The 13,762-nt window shown below is 40.5% G+C and overlaps 1 protein-coding gene across 7 annotated transcripts in view; it reads left to right on the top strand.

Annotated features, from left to right (window-relative positions):
* The window catches only part of SEMA6A (semaphorin 6A), a 161,766-nt gene that overhangs the window by 95,185 nt on the left and 52,819 nt on the right, over positions 1 to 13,762 (top strand). For 5 of the 7 annotated variants that reach the window (XM_074952997.1, XM_074952994.1, XM_074952993.1 and 2 more), the window contains 7 exons: positions 886 to 1,041; positions 3,123 to 3,299; positions 3,966 to 4,106; positions 4,229 to 4,309; positions 5,730 to 5,788; positions 10,361 to 10,381; positions 10,516 to 10,566. In XM_074952997.1, the coding sequence (XP_074809098.1) occupies positions 886 to 1,041; positions 3,123 to 3,299; positions 3,966 to 4,106; positions 4,229 to 4,309; positions 5,730 to 5,788; positions 10,361 to 10,381; positions 10,516 to 10,566 (686 nt within the window). The remainder of the gene's footprint in view (positions 1 to 885; positions 1,042 to 3,122; positions 3,300 to 3,965; positions 4,107 to 4,228; positions 4,310 to 5,729; positions 5,789 to 10,360; positions 10,382 to 10,515; positions 10,567 to 13,762) is intronic. The other 2 variants (XM_074952996.1, XM_074952995.1) reach the window with 1 other exon arrangement.

The following is a 13,762-nucleotide window of genomic DNA, read 5'->3' as shown; positions in this document are numbered from 1 at the left end:
CTTCATCGGATGCAACTTCACACATATTCTCCCAAACAGTTATTTGAAGTTCCTAACATTTACATTAGTCAAGTCCCTAGAAAAGTTACATACAATCCCACAGTAACATATAGACAGTTGCAATTGTAATACAATGGACCCCAAAGATATTAAATCTACTTCGAAAAGGTTTAACTTAATTCACTAAAGTTTATCTTTATTCAGGGAGGTTTGTTCAGGATATTGTCATTGAATACTGTCATTCTGCCACACTGGAGTTCTCATGTTTGTCAGAAACAAAGTGAAACCACAGTAAGGTGTTCACACTGATGCTGGGTACCCCCACCCCCACTGGGCTGTATTTTGAACATTTTATTTCACACTGTAAAAAAACCAACTATCCCCTTGTAAATTAAATAGAGTGCACTTATTCCATGAGAAAGCGCCACAGTAATGGGGCCAGTTAAAACCGGGAGAGTGCCATATCCATGAACAGTATCTTGCCAAATAAGTCTGTACATTTATTAGACTCCATGTGGGTGGATGGACTGCAGACTCGTGTGAAATTCTGTGGCTTGCGTTGTGCAGGAGCTCAGACTAGATGATCATAATGGTCCCTTCTGACCTTAGTATCTATGAATCTATTTAAAACTTCATGATCTTCTTTTTTGGATGGCAATAAATCAAAGTATTCCTAAGATAGGCAGAACAGAGTCCTGGACTCCCACTAAGGTCTCAGCAGGCCCAAAGGAAATCTAACAGTACTTCATTTGGTGGCATTCTGAATTGTTCAACACAGAATCTTTGGCACATTCTTGCCTAGTGCCAGATGCTTAGAAAAGCAATTCACTTAGAAGATTTGCCCTCAGGCACTAAATAAGTACTTTCCCCCCTTGTTTTATTTAGGCCAGGTTGCTGTGCTGGCTCTGTGTCATTAGAAAAGTACATAACCTCCAATGAGTTCCCAGACGATACTCTAAATTTCATCAAAACACATCCTCTCATGGATGAGGCTGTTCCTTCAATTGTCAGCAGGCCCTGGTTCCTGAGGACGATGGTCAGGTAAATAACTAACTTTCCTAACCCTCTTAACATGCTGTCAGGATGTGTTAATGAACTATGCTTAGAATACTTTGAAATTCTAATAACCATTTCTGCTGTGCTGGGCATGAATCCAGCTATGAATTATGACAGTACTGAGTAGAGGCCACAGAACACCCAGAGCAGCTTTCAAGACTGGAAATGATTTCAGTCCTTTCCAGCCATGCTGCACTGAAACCAGATTGCAGAGGGAATGTAGAGCAGGGAACATTGCCCTGCATATTAGCTTATGGGTCAGTATTTGAAACAGCTCTGTAGAAAACTTTGGGTAAAGTTCTACAGATAGCCAGGGGGTATGTCCACAGGAAATAAAGATGCCTGTCAGGATATGTTCACAGGATACAAAGATGTCTGTCAGGATATGTGCTGGTTTGTTTCAGTGTTTGCACAAGTGTACAAACAGAAATAATCACATAACCCCCATCTGTTCTATGACAATGAGAAAAGAAATAATAATACAGAGATTTTGTACAAAGACACATAAATCAACAATCCTCAGAATGTCACCACCACACATTGGGAAACACATTTTTATTCTATTCTGTAAAGGTTCTAACACTGCTTTCATCATGATAATATCTAAGCACCCTCCAGTAGCGCATTAAGCGAAGTGACTAACATCTGCCTCATGTAGTTTATTCTCTTGCGCTCATTCTCTCCCCAGGGGGAGAATTGTGTGTGCAGTGTAGTGTTTAGTTTGGGTTGCGTTTTGTTTTGGAGGAGGTTTTTTTAATGTACAGGTTTTATGTGTTTATGTTGGAGAAGACAAGGTCAAACAAATGCACCTAGCACTTGGAGAAGAAGGTGATGAGTTTTGTTGTGGTCTGTGAAAGTTCATTCCACAGTCTCAGACTGGCCTCAAGAAAGTTTTGTCTCCCACATAGATGAGCTTTATCCTTATTGTAGAAAATTCCATTGTGCTAGAGGAGCAGAAGTGTCAACCATGGGAGCTTTAGGTGGTCTTTAGATACCGTGGGCCCAGGCCATTGACAGCTTTGAAGATAAGGATCGAGAGCTGGAACTTGAGTCAGTATTCTATTGGAAGCCAGTGCAGAGAGGGGAGGACAGATGTAATGTATTTAATGTTATAAATGGGTTCTCTTGGTAGCCCATGTTGTTGAGAAGATGTGCTGCAACATGCTTGTTTTAGGTGGAGTTTCCTAAGGGACGGAGGCTTCATGCCCAGGTATATTGCAGTGCTGTTGTCCAGATGAAAGCGATGAAAGTCTGTGTAAGGAATAACGAAGGACTAGAGTTATTGGCATTTCCCAGCCCACCAGGGAAGACAGAAAGCTGCTATGTGAGAACTTAGAATCAGCAAGGAAACAAGGCGCACTCCTAAACTATGAACCAAATTGAACTATTGTGGGTGTGTGCCTTCAATGACAAGAGACCACACCGTGGCTGCAAACTCATCTAATATTTTCTTCTGCCCACTAGCATCACCTTCGTCTTGCTCAGGTTCAGCTTCAACAAAGCTGTTCTTCATCATGAGCTGATGTTGTCCAATCCCTGAGCTATCTTGGTGGTAGTACTATGGTCATATGTGGTGAAGTATAAGTTCAGCTGATTTAGCTTTTAGCTTTTCAGTATTGTGCTTACACAGCTTTTACTACCAAAAAGATGAATACGGATATGCCATCACTATTGCTTTCTATGACAGAATATGACATTTTAAACATTTCCGCGCACTCATTTTCTTTCCCAGCTCATAGAAGTCATCAGACTAGCACTTTGCTTCTGATTAGAAGGGTAATTGCTAAGTGGTTTCAGACACTTATGCACCTCTTCAGCTGGCTGCTTGAGCTTTGCTGCTGCAAACACTTTTGCTAGCTGTATAACATACATATTCACACACAAAACAGCATCAGTTTGGTGCCCAACTACTACTCTCTGTGTGAACTTATAGGGTCAGTTCAACTGAAAGAAAAAGTTTGTATTTCTTATATGATTACTAGAAAGCTATCAACTATTATTTGAAAAGTGAGAAAATAAATGATAGACTAACTCAAATAATGACAAATGCTATGTTGTCATGCTAGATACCGTCTGACCAAAATTGCAGTAGACACTGCTGCTGGACCACATCAGAATCACACGGTGGTTTTCCTGGGATCAGAGAAGGGAATCATATTGAAGTTCTTGGCCCGGACAGGAAACAGCGGTTTCCTAAATGATAGCCTTTTCCTGGAGGAGATGAATGTTTACAATCCCGAAAAGTGCGTATCTGGTTCTTTGTACTCATTTACGGGACAGTATTGACACGTCTGAATTTCCATGGTGCAGGTAGTCCCATGAAAAGGGAATGGCCACAGAATTCAGAGTTTTAGAGTAATTTTGAATGTTTCTTTTGTGTTTGCTTCCCTCTGTTTCTACATTTTATTGTATGTATTTTAATTTCAACACGTATAGACAATTGCCCATCACAGTCAGCTCTTACGCACCCCTGACAATGCAATCCAACAAAGACAAAAACAGCAGTAGCTAACCGACAACTTGCCCACAAAAATGAACTCCCCCACCCTCAAAATGCAGATTCCCCTCAAAAACCCACCCCCAAGATAAGACCTCCCGACCTGCAGCCCTCCTCACATGTAAATAGATTAGTTTTGCAGCATACCATAAAGGTTAAGGAGGGGAATGAATTTGAAAGTCAAGGAGCCACATGGAGTCTTCCCTACTGGCAACTCCCCGCTTGTATATATCCTTTTTAACAGTTGTTTATATACCTTAGTAACAATTATTTTAATGGAGCTCATGTATTCTTTTCCCCTGGCTTGATAATTTCTCCTCTCTGGAATTCTCTCAGATTAAGAAATCATTATGTTATAATTAAATTTGCCAAGAACACCCATTTATAACATTATCCTGCTCTGTTAAATCAGGTGCAGCTATGATGGGGTAGAAGACAAGAGGATTATGGGAATGCAGCTTGACAAACACAGCAGTTCTCTATACGTAGCATTCTCTACCTGTGTGATAAAGATTCCCCTGGGACGATGTGAGCGTCATGGCAAGTGCAAAAAGTAGGTGTTTTGTGTCACAGTTTCTCCCCACATTTACAAACCCTTTTGCAAGCCATATTGAGCATTAGAGAACTGAAGAAGAAAAAATTCCAGAAAGCTTTATGATCTTCTTCTTTCTTAAGGGCCTGCATAGCCTCCAGAGACCCATACTGTGGCTGGATGAAGGAAGGTGGGGTATGCACACAGCTGTTACCTGGTATAAAGTAAGTAACCATTGGTACTGGATAGACAGAGTGAAAATTAGGGGCTTTAGCAGTGATGCCAATCAGATATAATTTTGGACAGAACTGTTTGAAAAAGCCCAGAAGGAGCTCTTGGGAAAAGAATGTGCAAAATGTTTGCTTTCATCTCATTTGCATTCTCTGGAATTCCAGAGTATGATTTGATGCAAACTCTCCACTGATTATTTACCCTTAGGAAAAAGAAAAGAAGATAGATACACATTAAGTCCCATGCATTGCTCAAAGAGGGAGAACTGTATGAGCAAGTCTGGCACTGGTGCCATGAAAGCAGATTAAAAGAGGCAATAGAATCCAAATTAGATTACTGAAGCAGTTTGACAAACAAACAAACAAACAAAACCAGCCCTCTGTGTATTACTGAGATGAATCACAGATCACTAAAGTACACCGAAAGATTTGTTGGATCTCTAATTGCTTAACAGTGGAATTTCAGTACTTCATAACAACATTTTAGGACTCTGAAAGCTTTTTTTAAATGCATTTATAAATGCCTCCTTGCAGGCAACAGATCCACCTGAAAGGTCTCATATTTTGGCCAGGTCTGACACAGCCCAAGCTCACTCACTTTACGCCTTAGCTGTACTTCCGAATCTTGGTACAGGTGTATTGTTAACATCAGATAACCTCTGTATTCCTGCTGACAGGAAGCCCACTGCTTCCTTACAGGTCCTCAATAAATATATAACAGCTGCATTATCATTCTTATTCCTAGATCAGCCATTTTATTCTCTCTATTACTTTAGAATGTTTTTTTAAAGATTCACTGTAGATCTTTGTTAACTGTAAGTGCCCTGTTGCATTCTCTTCATTACAACAAAGTGGACTGTGCCTCAGATGGGCCATTTGTTAGAGGTAGAAGAGAATTAAAGCATATAGCATTGACATCTATTTCTGCATCTATGAGCATTTCTGAAGTGTTTATTATCATAGTTCCTAGGCTCAGTACCTACATATTGGTTTAATGTATTTTTCTTGTCAAAATACCAATGCACCTTCTGCAGAGTACAAGCAAGTTCAGATAGAATCATAATTGCTTTCTGATAACTTCATTGTTTGTTTTAGACTTATCACTTTATTCACAGATGTTCTCCCATTTTTCATAAAGATATGTATCTGTTTGCCTGATTTAACAATACAAGACGTAGTAGAAAAATTTTGCAGAAAAATATGTCAAAGCATCATCTGCACCCAAAAGAACCATTAAGAGGTGAAAATAACTCAATTTGTCTATGTTTGCATTTTGCAAGTTTCCCAGTGGTGTATTAAAGAAACGACCAATTTCTCTCTGTATCTTTATTTCATTTTTAGATGGTATGATTTCTTTCCGGTGATGCCTGTGAATGTTGTTACTCACACCATTATGTTTCTTTTTGTTATTTAGGCTGGCATTTGAGCAGGATATAGAGCATGGCAATACAGATGGCCTGGGTGACTGCCAAAGTAAGCAAAGCTTTTACTCCCTGTTTATCTTGTGTCAGAGAAACTTTTTGACTGCCCAGAATCACCATTACCTGCCCAGAGCTGTATTGTTAGCAATGAAAAACATAACAACAGCAACCACACTTAAAGTAACCAGTACAAGAAAAGCATTTGTGTGCCTGTTTAAAGAAAACATATAATTTTGGTTTATACAAACAATGGCACTTGTTTTAATGGCAATTGTGTTGTGGGACAAATCCAGCTCTGATGGATATTAATTATAGCAGCTGTATACACTGTATCTTCGTTGCCATTGTAAACTCAAGGGTGGGTGAGTGGGTGGGTTGGATTATGTGTGTGATCTTGCATGCAGGGTCTCAGCTGCGCAGTGCAAAATGAACATTTGTTGCTTTACAAATACTGGGTGAGATCATGACTTGGTCTATGTACCCGTACATGAGAGCCCCTCTGTTCCCTTTACTCAGACCTTGAGTCGCGGCCCGCAAGGGTACGCAAGGCTACCCTTAGTCCCTCTCTGGAACAGATGGGCAGCAGTGACTTGAGGAGGGATGAGGAGTGTGCATAGCCTTGTCTCCACTCCCTACTCACTGGTCAGCACAGCTGTGCCAGCATGTTGTGGGAGGTAGTAATTTGCAACTGGTGTGACCAGCAGTAACCCCTCAGGAGTAAGGGGCAGCATGGAGGGAAGTGTGACTCCCTGAGAGGTAGTTGCAGACTTGGGATGCTCCTGAGGCAGTGCAGCTACCCATCACCCCCTTTATGAACTGTGTTGTGTGCCAAAATATAGCTCTTTCAGATTAAGCATATTTAAATTTAGACTTTAGGAAAAATACAAGTGTGTGCATAATAAGCCTAATCTTTTATTTCTTTGTGCATCCAAAACCCTAGGGGGTGAAATCCCGGCCCCACATAAGTCAGTGGGAGTTTTGCCCTTGTCAGTAATGGTGTCAGGATTTCATCCTTGTTGCCTACAGAATTGGGCTTGTTTATGTTTTGGACTTTTTTCTGATTTCCTTGAATTATGTACATTTACTAACTGGGACAATGTAGACAAGGAGTTTGGAATGCAGACTAATCACTTGGGACCAAATTCTGATAATCTGAGTTATCATGAGCAGGGCCTAGAGTATTCACTTTGAAGTCCAGTGCACTCTGGTCAAATAAGGTGCTAGACAACATGATGAACAAGGCTAGGAGAATGTGGCCTTTGGGGTGAAAGAAATGACACACGTTATATGGCCAAACATTTAACCTTCAAACTCGTGGGCTGTACATATGAAGTGTTGTTGTTTTTTTTTAATGACCCTTTAACGCTGCCTATCTGTGCTAACTCCATGGGAAGCATTTAGAAAACACATGCCAAAAATCCTTTTAATAATCACTCCCATGGTATGGCTTTACGCAAAAGATCTATGTCAAAATTTGTTCAGCAGTGCTTAAGGTTCTGTTGAGCTGCATTTGACATACTTTAACATACCTTAATATACTTAAAGAGCCTCAGCATTTTTAATTGGAGAGAGATTTAATACAAAAATACCACATGTAACTTTACAAGGTAAATTTCTCGTGCGGCAGAGTGCCGATTTCACCCCATCATTACCAGCAGTGGAATCCTGCAGCTTAATCCATGTATAAAACTTTGCATAATATGCCTCTTTATACCTCAGAAATTCAGAGTGAAAGCTGTCACTCAGTCTTTACAGTGCCTGGTGCCAAGGGACTGCAGCACATGTCGCATACAGTGAAACCTTATGTGCTGATTGGAGACTCCAGAAATACCTAGGGCTGCATTCAAGATAGCCATCGTTCTTAATGTTCTTGCCTATGTCGGTTTAATTCAGAACCTGGACATTACTTTAAACCCATGCAACCAAGAACCCAATTCTTCATAGAACAATTTCCGCTGCCTGTGGCCACAATAAAACCGCTGAAGCTGAGGAGTTAATGTACAGTGAGCCCACACTTATGGAATATAGAGTAATGGAGCATGTAGACTGAAGGCCAGAGTGTGCCTGGCTCCTGCACAGACGCACTGCTGGGGAGAATGCCAGAAGCCTCCCACTCCTTACATAGCCATTTCTTATTGCAGTCCCTCTGCTTGGGAGAGCTCAAGGATTTAATCTTTTGTATCAGATGTACTTAGATTTTCAGAAAGCCGTTGACAAGGTTCCTCACCAAAGGCTCTTAAGCAATGTAAGCTGTCATGGCATAGGAGGAAAGGGCCTCTCATGGATTGGTAATTGGTTAAAAGATAGGAAACAAGGGTAGGAATAAATGGTCAGTTTTCAGAATGGAGAGAGGTAAATAGCACTGTCCCCCAAGGAGTCTGTACTGGAATGAGTACGATACAACATATTCATAAATGATCTGGAAAAAGGGGTGAAACAGTGAGGTGGAAAAATTTGTAGATGGTACAAAACTATTCAAGATAAGCTACAAAGTGATCTCACAAAACTGGGTGACTGGGCAAGAAAATGGCAGATGAAATTCAATGTTGATAAATGCAAAGTAGTGCACATTGGAAAACATAATCCTAACTATACATATAAAATGATGGGGTCTAAATTGGCTGTTTGGCACTCAAGAAAGAGATCTTGGAGTCATTGTGGATAGTTCTCTGAAAACATCCACTCAATGTGCAGCAGCAGTCAAAAAAGCAAACAGAATGTTGGGAATCGTTAAGAAAGGGATAGATAATAAGACCGAAAATTTCATATTGCCCCTATATAAATCCATGGTACGCCAACATCTTGAATACTGCGTGCAGATGTGGTCTCCCCATCTCAAAAAAGATATATTGGAAAAGGGCAACAAAAGTGACTAGGGGTATGGAACAGTTTCCATATGAGGAGAGATTAAAAAGAGTGGGACTTTTCAGCTTGGAATAGAGACAACTTAGGGGGACTATGACAGAGGTCTATAAAGTCATGACTAGTGTGGAAAAAGTAATAAGAAAGTATTTACTCCTTCTCATAACATAAGAACTAGGGGTCACCAAATGTAATTAATAGGCAGCAGATTTAAAACAAACAAAAGGAAGTATTTCTTCGCACAGACAACATGTGGAACTCTTTGCCAGAGGATCTTGTGGAGGCCAAGACTATAACAGAGTTCAAAAAAGAACTAGATAAGTTCATGGAGGATAGGTCCATCAATGGCTGTTAGCCAGGATGGGCAGGGATGGTGTCCCTAGCCTCCTTTTGCCAGAAGCTAGGAATGGACGACAGGGGATGGATCACTTGATGATTACCTGTTCTGTTTATTGCTTCTGGAGCACCTGGTATCAGCCACTGTCAGAAGACAGGATACTGGGCTAGATGGACCTTTGGTCTGACCCAGTGTGGCCGTTCTTATGTATGTATAACACCGACAGAACCTAGTCAAACCTGGGACTTCTGGAGCTTAGCCTGTGAGCCTCTATTGCATGAGCTAAAAGCCACATGGTCCTTAGCTAAGGGCTGTAGCAGATTCATTAATCTCTAAGTGGTCTCAGTGCCACTAGAGGGGACAGAACACCACACCCTGGAGGTGTGTAGGTTACATATGCACCCCTCCTACTTCCACGTCAGTCTGCTTCATGGGCTAGGAGGATAGGGTAGCCTGTACTCTGGGTTGTTTGAGAGATATATGCACAGTCCCTGCAGTGCTTCCTCATGGGGTGACATGGCACCTATCTCAGGACAATATCTAAATGGCCCTTATTGTGTATGAGTTCAGTCCCATTTTTCTTAAAGTCCATGTGGTTTTTGTCATTAACTACAATGGCGGCAGGATAAAGCCTGTTTTTATATTTACTCTGTAAAGAGTTTCATATTTGAAGCAGAGAATTCCATGGTACCCTTCACTGCATACCAGTGCCATATACATAGAGACACCAAGAATGATCTCACTGTAGATTTGGTCCTCCCCATAATACCAAATACCGCCACAACTCAGCTTGAGCAGTGGAAAAATTAGAGTGGGGATTTCTCCAAATTTCTCCTTAAGCAAACACTTAATGACTTGACCACAATCAGACAATCAGCACTTGCAGATTTTGAATGTAAGAATAAGTTGAGGCTTTAACTATTTAAATGTCTGATAACTAATGGTCTGTGAGGCAACTGCCCTCTTCCTGTCCCTCCTCAAGACCCATTTCTGCTGCGATGGTTACAAGAAATTGGCCAAACAACAGTTGGCCAGGTTGAATGGCAGTGGGGGATATCTGACATCAGTTAACTATCAAAGAAGGGTGAGAAATGATTCAGAATCAATCTGTGCACATTGGGTGAAATTCACTCCTTGGGACTTGATCCTGCAAAGAGAGCTATGTGGTGGCTAGGGTCTGCTTGCACTGTTGTCTTTGAAGGAGTGAGGCTTTAGTTTGTAAGCTCTTTGGGGCAGACACTGTGGTCTTCTTCTATGTTTGTGTAGCATCTAGCACATTGACATGCCGATTTTGATTGGGGCACTTGGGCACTGACACAGTACAATTAAATAACAACAGAAGCATAAGAGGTTTTGTTAGTAGCAAGAACTTAGCACTGTGGGAGAAACAATGAATTTTACCTCTCGTTTTTGTTTTTCTTTCAGATTCCTTTGTAGCACTGAATGGTAAGGACGCTCTTAGTCACATCATTTCCTATCTGTGCTGCTCAATTTTGGAGGGATCATCTTACTAACCTTTTAAATATTGTAATGCCTTGATTTTTCTATAATGTTTTTCCTAATTTATTTTTTTTTCATAGCCATTTCAACTGCTTCACCAGCTCATGAAATGTCTTACAACACAGTGTATGGTCAGTTTATTGATATTTTTAAAAATTCTCCCCCAGGTCCTTGTGTTAGCTGGTAGATCCCATTCCCCAATAGAAATTGTCTTTTTTGTTTTGTTTTATTGGGGCCTGATTCACTAATTTTAGGATTATTTGTCCTTTTTGACATACAATTTTCCATCTTGCATCAAAACTACTTAATTGAGCTAAAACAATTTATGGCCAGTCTTAATGGCACTCCAAATTCAAAACTTTTAACCAAGCTGACCCAAGCATGCTTCACCAGAGCATCTAGCAAGTGTACGTGGTACAATTAATACATTTTGTCTTTTCACTGCGGAAAAGAAGGTAGGAAAATAGGTCCATCTAGCCAAGTATCCTGTCTCTGACATCAGCCAGTACCAGATGCTGTAGGGAAAGGAACAAGAAACCCTGCCTCAGGCAGTTATGGAATAACCTACCCATAAGGAAAATTTCTTTGCAAGCCTCATTAGTTAGAGGTTGGCTCATGCCCTAAAACACGAAGGTTTCAATTGCTTCCAAACTTTTGGGCTGCCTTATTCCTGCTGGTGCTTCCATGCTCTATGTAACTCCCTAACTTCCTGGTGTTGCCAGATCCCAGCAATCCATCTGAAAACAAAGGGCTTCACACCAGAAAGTTCTAACTTCCAGAGCCAAAGAGTTAGTCATTGCTTCCACAACAGATCTTCCTCCAATGGCCGATATCCATAGGCTATGCGTGACGTATGGTCTTACTCCTGGTTAAGGCAATGGCATATTACCATTGACTTCAGTGGGGCAGAGCTGGGGCTTAGTGATCAGACTCCTGTCAGGCAGCATGGGACTAACAAGCCCTGGACTAACAAAGTAGATCAGAATTGGGACAAAATTAGCACATGCTCAGCATCTGCAAGTGTAGAGTGTTTTCAGTGTTATTCTTCCAAAGCATATAGCAGTAATTGATTAAAAGTAATGTTTCTGAGTCTGAAGAAAAGAAAATTGCCGTGTGTGTAGCACTGATGTTCAAAAAGGTTTTGATTGCCAAGTGCATTGGTACTCCCACTCATATGAAACACAGCTTTACAGCAGGGCTGTGGAGAGACACCTTATTGGTTATGGACTTTGGTGGAGGCTGCTTTTTTCACCTGACCAAGGAGTCATGAAGATGGCCCTCAGTGAGAAACATCACAGCCCCAAAGGGTGTGTGTATAAAAAAAAAAAAACACACTAATGTCTGTATCTCCCTCTCCCAAACTGATTTATTGCATTAACATTTCAAAAAAGGATCTTATTTATCTGGTACTATGGAGAAATGCTACCCAGTGCTAACTTTAAGGCCCAATCACACCCTGTCTGTCATCTAATACTAATGACATGCCTGAGGCAAATTCTGATATGCAGTCATTAAATCAGTGAATTTCTCTTATTGTTGTCGTAGTTAAAAAACAAGAGGTGACATTATGATGCAGTTGACAGTCCTCCTTCCCTCCTGCTTTGCGCTCAGACAACCTACCAAAGAAAAGGGGGTTACAAAAATCTCGTACATGAAGAGAGAAAACTCACAATCTCTCCACAACATACAGTAAAAAACAGCCTCATGTTAACAATTCACTATATAGACACACTAATGTTTAGTATTTTAACTGATGCAAAGAAGTCATTTTAGCATGAGAAGAAAAGTATACTTACTTTAACTAAAATTATATAAACAGTGCATTTTACTGTTATTGAACATAATTAAATGTAAAATTAAATGGCATTTCATTATGGCTAGAACCTTAGAATGCTGGTATATTATCAGCATGCCAATCAAATGAATGCTCAGGATGCGTTTGGAGCTTGTAGGATATATATCTATCTCCAGATTCACAAGAAGGCTTAGGGCTGCTTCTTCTGATACTTGTTTTACACCATTGTTACTCCACTGACATTACTGGAGTTACTCCTAGTTTATGCCACTGTAATTGAGAAGAGAGTCAAGCCCTTAATCTTTGTATTCTTGTCATTAGCATCCTCCTGTATTTGGCAGATAGGGCAGCCTCGCATGATCATCTATAAACCAGTGATGAAGTGCAAAGCCCTCATCGATGACTGTTCATGCACATTCATTCTTCCACACCCATGCAGAAGGCCACTCAATGAAGGTCAGATACATATGGAACAAAAAACACATATTTAGACAAAAGGCTAAGACTCTTCTCTTAAAGCAAGCTTTCCCCTGTGCAAAATTGTATGCAACTTAATTACCTTTGGAAACATCAATTTTTAGTGAATTGGGCCCTTATTTTACCCTCTAGCCACATTCCTTTCTCCCTCTGTAGTATTGATTTAGCCTTTCCCTCTAATTGTCTAATTAGGTTGCTATAGTTGTTAATAGGATAGTGTGTGGAGCATCTTAATCTCTGGAGTCTTATCACTTTATGCATATTAGACCAACTATCACATCCATATTGCATCCCTGACTTTGTGTTAAAGCTAAAAAAACTATCACATCTCTTTGCTTCATAAAAACGTGGTTAGAGTAGTAGTTACAGAAATACAGTTCTTCTGACGCATCATCAGTGCTCACAGACACTAACCATGTTACAGCTTCCAAATTCCTCAATATGCACTGCTCTAGTTACATCTGATTTCTTGTTCTTGCTGTATTATTGTGATTACATACTTGCAAACAAAAAGCTTTACAAATTAATCACAAAGTCACTTTTTTTCAAAGAGCATGTGTCCTTAAACTTCTGCTTTCGAAATCAGTGCTTGAGGAGCACCATAAATCTGCAGTTGTTCAGATGGGGGTAGTTTAAAACAACAGCAGAATCTTAATGAGGAAGTAACTGTAGGCATTTTTTAAATGTAAGCCATGTTAAAATAGAGCTATTGGGCCTGGTTCCCATTTATGCTAAAGCCACTTTGCATTGCTGTAGTTGTGTAAAAAGGACTTTAAAGTGGGTGTAAATATAACTTAAAGGCCACTTTATGCAGGCAGCGTGGTATAAAGTAGTCTTAGTGTACTTGAGAAAAAGGCATATTACATTACATATGACAGTCACTGCTGAGGAACAGTCATCACTATGGGTGAGTCACCTCTGCACAGAGGGGCAGCACTAAGCCTATGCAGCACTTTTAACCCTTACTTTCAGTGCTCAAGTAACACATACGCCTATGCAGTGCGCCATCATAAATTTGAATTTCACAAGGGACTGATTGTGTCAACACTCACGGG

Source organism: Natator depressus, chromosome 5 (genome assembly GCF_965152275.1).
Source record: "Natator depressus isolate rNatDep1 chromosome 5, rNatDep2.hap1, whole genome shotgun sequence".
Taxonomy (NCBI): Eukaryota; Metazoa; Chordata; order Testudines; family Cheloniidae; genus Natator; species Natator depressus.
The sequence above is the reverse complement of the archived record's forward strand: the minus strand, read 5'-3'. Positions and strand labels throughout refer to the sequence as shown.